Genomic DNA, 7,187 nt, shown 5'->3' with positions numbered 1-7,187 from the left:
CGTACAAGAACCCCTGACAAGTAAAATGTCGTGCATAGCGTAAGCCCGTCTTCGTTAGTTATGTCATTAAGAAAGGTAGGATGTTATAACCCATTTCATTCCTCGCTCTAGACCACTAAGGAGTGGCAAGGGATAGATAAGTAAAAGCAAAATGGGTTCCAAATCGTAAAATAGTTTCGGGAGGTTCATTCCCTCGATCCTTTTAAGATTTACGGTCGTTTGGTTTGGCCCTTCCTGCAGCGGAATCCCCAGTAGCTACCATCATGTTAATATCAGAGTACGTAGAACCGTTTTACCCTGGCACTGAAATATGTCTACAGGCGGTGTTGGTTTGTAAACTGTCTACTGTACAAGGGGGGGGGGATGTTGTTAACTATCTACAGGCGGTGTGAGTTTGTTAACTGTCTACAAGAGGTGTGGGTTTGATAACTGTCTACAGTCGGCGTGAGTTTGTAAACTGTCTACAGGCGGTGTGGGTTTGTAAACTGTCTACTATAGAGGGGGGGGGGGGTTGTTAACTGTCTACAGGCGGTGTGGGTTTGATAACTGTCTACTGGCGGTGTGGGTTTGTAAACTGTCTACACCCGGTTTGGGTTTGTAAACTGTCTACTTTACGGGGGGGGGGGGGGGTGTTAACTGTCTACATGCGGTGTGGGTTTGTTAACTGTCGACAGGCGGTGTGGGTTTGTTAACTGTCGACAGGCGGTGTGGGTTTGTAACATTTTGAAACTTTAATTGTTGAACGCCGTACTTTAATAACCGGGCCAATGAAGACCGGGAAAGGTCACCCTTCAAAAGTTTGTTTGTCAACGATTTGTATATTCTCTTTTCAGGCTGGTGATTTCTGTAGTTGCCATACGATATCGATCTAAACTACAGTGTTGCACGTGTACAAACTCACCTTGCGCATCAACAAACGCAACCCCCTCACGACCAAAAGTACCTTCCGCGCAAAAAAACGCACTTTCCGCACGAACAAACACACCTTCCGCGCGAACAACCGAACGGTGTACCACGCGGAGAAATAACGTTGCATTTTTAAAGGTGCATAAATGTGGGAGCACCACAATGTCCAACATTTTACACAGGTTTGCACTACGATACAATCTTAACGTTATCCTTCCCAATAAGAACGAGACAACCCAGTTCTGGGTTCTTGGTGGACTGGATAACAAGATCAACGAAAGAATTATCCCAGTGTCTCCAGGAAAAAATTATAATATACTAGCCGTAGAAACATTTTTTGATAAACGTATGTTTCAAACGCTTATTCCTAATGATCCCTTCATCCTGGGTATTTTGCGTGAACCCGTTGAACGACAGGCGTCTTATGTGTTTTACAACAAAAACATACGTATAAAATTGGAAAAAAAGATGAAAACAGACCCTTACATCTTCCGTTCTTATCCTAGCAGTGCTCCACATATGTTACGAGATTACAATTTTTATGGAAGCAGGTTGGGCATCGACAAATTTATTGAAAAAATGGACAACGAATTCGACATGATTATGCTGACAGAATATTTCGACGAATCGTTGATCTTGTTAAAACGGAAGTTGTGTTGGACTTTCAAAGACATTGTGTATATGACAGTAAATAAGAACTTTAAAAATAAGGGATATGCTGTAAGTCCTGCTGACCGAGAAAAAGTATTAAATACATATAAAAATGATTCCATGTTTTACGAACATTTTAAGGGTAATTTTTTTGGTGAAATGGGTAAAAATGGTGTCGGATTTTTACACGAATTACATCAATTTAAACTGGTTCTTAAACTTGTTAGAGATTATTGTACATTTGTGAAAAAGGGAGATAAGTCACTTGTTATTCCTAAATCCTCGTGGAACGAACGTTTTCTTGTAGACCCTAATGAGTGCCGTCTTATGCAGTTAATAGAATTCCCCCTTGTTCGATTGCTACAGAAACGCCAGTGGCAATTATACGCTGATTCTTCACAAAAATAGTATTGACCATCATTATATCACTGAAATACTTTAAGAAGCATCATGTAAGATTTAGATAAAGAGCTCCCAGTTCTCTCTATAATAATTATATTAAAGATACATTATGTAAAGATTTATATAAAGAGCTGCGAGTTCCCGCTATAATAGTTCTATTACATATGGATAAAGAGCTGACCATTCTTGCTTTAATAATTTAAAAAGCATAATGTAAAATTTAGATAAAGAGCTGGACGTTCTTTCTATAATAGTTCAAAAATAGATAATGAAAATGAATGTACTGAAAACTTCATTCACATTTCTTTGTTCTAGGCGAAGTTATGAGTATCGATTATCGATTTTATCGTTAGTTTCGTACGCACGTGTTTTCAAATCCATTTTGTCGCTAGTTTCTTTCGCATGGGTGTTCATATCCATTTTATCGCTAGTTTCTTACGCACGGGTGTTCTGATCCATTTTATCGTTAGTGTCTTACGCACGGGTGTTCTGATCCATTTTATCGCTAGTTTCTTACGCACGGGTGTTCTAATCCATTTTATCACTGGTTTCTTACGCACGGGTGTTCTAATCCATTTTATCGCTGGTTTCTTACGCACGGGTGTTCTAATCCATTTTATCGCTAGTTTCTTACGCACAGGTGTTCTGATCCATTTAAATATCAGCCATCCGATGTTCTAGAGAGTTAATTATACGCTTGGCGTGTGAAAAATGTCTAAATAATAATTTATGTAACATTTGAAGCCACAATAAAGACCTGCAATAGGCAGATGGAGCTCTGGCATAGAGCACCTTCCATTAGTAAACAATATCTGGGGCCTGTTTCACGAAAATCCAAATTTTAGTAATTTTATTGGATAATATTAGATGGATTTTAGTGCTTAGCCAATCAAAATTGAAGTATCTACTAAAATTTGGATTTTATCTTTAGTTAAGATTTCGAGAAACAGGTCCCTGGATTTAAAAGTGAACAATATCAGTATAACAGTGTATATTTTTTCAATTCGTGAGGAGTGATCTTTTGTTTTTATAACATTGTGCAGGGTCTTGTTATTGTTTTTAATAATGTTATTTTATTATCGTTTTAATACTTGGTAACTGTTATTGAGTGTTTTTATATTATTATACACGTTCTTGTTCATATAACTGTTTCAATATTAGGTAAATCGCGCACTGTATCTTAAGGTCTGTCATTGAGTCAACTTGTGTGGTTGTGATTTTCGGCTGTACGTGACAAGAAGTAGGGTTGCCTTTCCAACCTCGTGGGTTTTCTACGGGTCCTCCCACTGCTAAAGACCCCTTCCCGCTAGCGAACTATTGAAATAAAATTAAAGCATGTGTTAGTCCCGAAATGACCTGGTTTTTGTCGGGTTGACGTTAAACTCTCTCTCTCTCTCTCTCTCTCTCTCATATTAGGCAGTTGTTGTTATTGGTTTTCGTACAGGGTATTGTTTGTACTGTTTTATTACTTTATTACTAAACGTTATCAATTGTATTTTTACTTTTTTATTATGTAACACATAAATAATAATAATAATAATAATAATAATATTAATAATAATAATAATGGGGTATTCAAATTATTTGGTTGTTTATTTATTTATTATCTCATATAAGGCAGTTGTTGTTATTGGTTTTCGTACAGGGTATTGTTTGTACTGTTTTATTACTTTATTACTAAACGTTATCAATTGTATTTTTACTTTTCTATTATGTAACACATAAATAATAATAATAATAATAATAATAATAATGGGGTATTCAAATTATTTGGTTGTTTATTTATTTATTATTTAAATGGGGGGTTGAAAGACCACAAAAATATTCTTTAACTGTCATGAACCGCCGAAGCAGGGTTGGATTTATATGATGAGAGGCCTAGGCTATCTCAACCCACCATCCGAAGATGGGGGATCACGGTGGCTAAGTGGGTAAGACGCTGGCTCGCTAGCCTGGAGGTCGGGTGTTCGATCCCTGCATTGGCCGAGAAAGTTCATCCAGATTTTCCGGCGTGGTTTCCCCTTGTCAGTGATGCAGGACGGAGGGCCTGGCAAGGACAGCTGTCTAGTCATTCGGATGAGACGAAAAACCGAGGTCCCGTGTACACATTGGCGTGCACGTAAAAGATCCCTTGGCAGTTGGAATTCGATATAAGAGTAGGCCGTAGCGCCGCTGCCCGGGCAAAATTTCCCTCATAGCACACTGTATGGCGTCTTCATTAGCCCAGGTTGGGAGCAGAACAGTAGGACGTTAAACCCCATTTCATTTCGTTTATTATACGATATGGATAGAAGTTACGCAAGGGTGTAGCTGGATTATCGGTCATTATTAAAAGCGTTCTTTTTATCTAGAAATCTGAAATTTCCCCTGATCAGTGGTGCAGAACGGAGGGCGTGCACGTAAAAGTTGTTGTGTGAAACTGTGAGAGGATATCTGACAATTCATACAAAGAATTGACTGTCACTAGGTAAGAGAACACGAAAGACAAATAGAAAAAGTCTGTGCATTACCATGTTTTTATTAAGTATAGAATGAATAAACAGAGGGGAATGTACGGACTATTTCTATTTTCTCGTTTTCTCTTATCTAATGACATTCAATTACTTTATTGAATTGTCAGATATCCTCTTACAGTCTCATATAACAACTTTTGGTATTCGAAGGAATTATTAGTGAGCAGAAATTCGCCTGTGTATCTGTTATCACTCGTCACTTCAGTCAGTTATATAGAGGGATAACTCGTGTTTCCTCACTTCGGACATTACGCTCTATCGTAGCAATGATCTCCGAGTTAAAATTATATTTGGAACGTGTTTAACCAGTTCTATCACATATGTGATAATGACTGCGCCAATATTGTCCTTTAAGTGTGTGAGACTGTATCAACCATTTTTTATAACGGTATATTGCAGCCTTTGTGAAGTTTGCTGTGGAATCCAAAAATAGTTCTAACCACTAAAGAACAAGATGCATCCCATATTAAGAAAAAGAATCCTGTTGCTGTACAATAGTCGTTATGGGTAAAGGGGGGTAACTCCACTTTGCTAGTAGGGTTGCGTTACCCTTTAATCTAGTAAGTTCATAGGGACCGCACTACACGCTAAACAAAACCGACAAAAGACAAACCTTGGGTTTTTTGCCTCCAACTTCAGTACTTCATAGTTCAATGATACGAAAAGTGAGTTCATCCAAACTCTGCAATCACATACTACAATATCTTGTACATATGTAACAATATTTCCAGGATTATAGGATCTTCTCTGTGCTTCACAATGGCTGGAGACCACACTCTACCTCGTATTAGTGTAATTTGTACTCGTATAACACCCCGTATGAGGAGAGGACCGTTATGCCCGATTGTGCTATATGAAGCGGGTAGTACCCACTATCGATTGCCGAAGTCCCATTTCCTGGATGATATTTAAAAGGTAGATGGAATGAACCACCACTGTTCAGCAGATCAATCGTTTTAGTTAGGTTTGTCCTATAGGGAGTCAAGAAATTCGCATCGTGGCTGTAAATGTGGAGATTAATTAAGCTGCGATTATAATGCATGACTGTGTTCTTCTAACGTGCTTTCCCTTGTCAATAAGACAGGTCGGTGAGTGATAGCGTCTAGTCCTTCGGATGGGACCAAAAACACGGGCTCGTGTTCATTTTTTCTTGCACGTAAAAGAACCCGTGACAACTGAACGCCGATAAAGAGTATTAATTATATTAATTACTAAAGAGAGAGAGAGAGAGAGAGAGAGAGAGAGATGGGGTTTAACGTCCACTCGACACAAACTAGGTCATTTCGGGACTAACACCTGGTTCAATTTTATTTCAATATTTCGCTTGCGCATAGGGGTCTTTAGCAGTGGGAGGAAACCGGGGGACCCGGAGAAAACTCACGAGGTTGGACAGGCGACCCTACTCCTTGTCACGTACAACCGGGGATTCGAAACCACACCAGTCGACTCAATAACAGACTTTATGATACAGCGCGCGCACGCTAACCATTCAGCCATCCAACCCCCCTAATTACTAAAGAAGAAATATACATTTTTAATTAGATGGCAGACATTAATAAAGAGTTTCCACAGTAATTATATCGTCTTTATCAACCTAATGAAATATTTCACTATAAACCCATATTCCCATAACAATATGAGTAGATTAAAATATGTACGTTTCTTCAGTAGTGGTAATCTGATATGTCAGCTTCAATCTGCATATTATTGAAATGAATGAAATCATTTTAAATTTTGATAGCAACATAATTATTTTGACAAACGAAAGAGGACCTTATCTGTTCTGAATCATGTAATTATGGATGTGCCAGTGAAATAGCTAATACTCGTATATTCAAAGAGCGATAGACAAACACTTTCTGGTGAAGCATTGTACGATAACTGGAATTTTGTTTTAAGATGCGTATTTTGACTTTTAAATACCCCTCTCCCCCTCTAAATATAGTTCAAACGATCCAAATTAAATCTGTTTTCTGTATGAAAATGTATTTGGACCTTTTTACTGGGATGCATCGCGATATCTTGTATTTCGTGTTATGGCCCGTATTTTGACGTTAAATACACCCCCTCCCCCCCCCCCCCACACACACGCCCGCCTCCTTTGATACAGGTTAGTGCTATTCAAATTTTACTGGGCGCCATGGAAAACGCATCACTTAGTTTTTCGTATAACAAAATGATCCTGTAAACATATCTTATTTATTTTGCTTCTTATTGTGAACAATATTCAAATGGGAACACATCAATAACAACACATTTGTACACTTATGGATGTTTAATCTGTAATCAACGGTACAAAGTCAGAGGGGTCAAAACCAAAAGTACGACACAGATGTCAGTAGCGCGTGTGTCCTCCACGGAAATGGAATTTACCAATGTTTGAAAGAAGGCCTGGGGCAAATTGTTCCATTCTTAGACAAAAGCAGCAATGGTGTGCATCTGTGGTCTCCGATACAGACGGCCTCCAATCTCATCCCAGATATGTTCTATCGGTGCCATGTCCGGAGACATGGCTGGCCAGTCCAAGACATTGATGTTGTTAGCCTCCAGGTAGTCCATACTAAAACGGGCGGTATGCGGACGTGCATTATCCTGTTGGAAGTGCTGACGTTGTGGGTGCGCTCGAAACATCGGAACAACAATTGGTTGCAAGACATCATCACGGTAGGCTACGGCATTAACGCGACCCCTGCAAATGTGTAGGGGGGTCTGGTG

General features: G+C 39.0%; 1 protein-coding gene across 2 annotated transcripts in view; it reads left to right on the top strand.

Moving 5' to 3' along the window:
• Positions 1-3,707, top strand: part of LOC126825693 (galactose-3-O-sulfotransferase 2) — a 95,144-nt gene extending 91,437 nt beyond the window's left edge. For both annotated transcript variants that reach the window (XM_050555460.2, XM_050555459.2), the window contains exon 3: positions 834-3,707. In XM_050555460.2, coding sequence (XP_050411417.1) covers positions 834-1,965 — 1,132 coding nt within the window. In that variant the 3' untranslated portion in view covers positions 1,966-3,707. The remainder of the gene's footprint in view (positions 1-833) is intronic.
• The last annotated feature ends 3,480 nt before the right edge of the window (positions 3,708-7,187 follow it).

This window comes from Patella vulgata, chromosome 1 (genome assembly GCF_932274485.2).
Source record: "Patella vulgata chromosome 1, xgPatVulg1.2, whole genome shotgun sequence".
NCBI classification, from domain to species: domain Eukaryota; kingdom Metazoa; phylum Mollusca; class Gastropoda; family Patellidae; genus Patella; species Patella vulgata.
The sequence above is the reverse complement of the archived record's forward strand: the minus strand, read 5'-3'. Positions and strand labels throughout refer to the sequence as shown.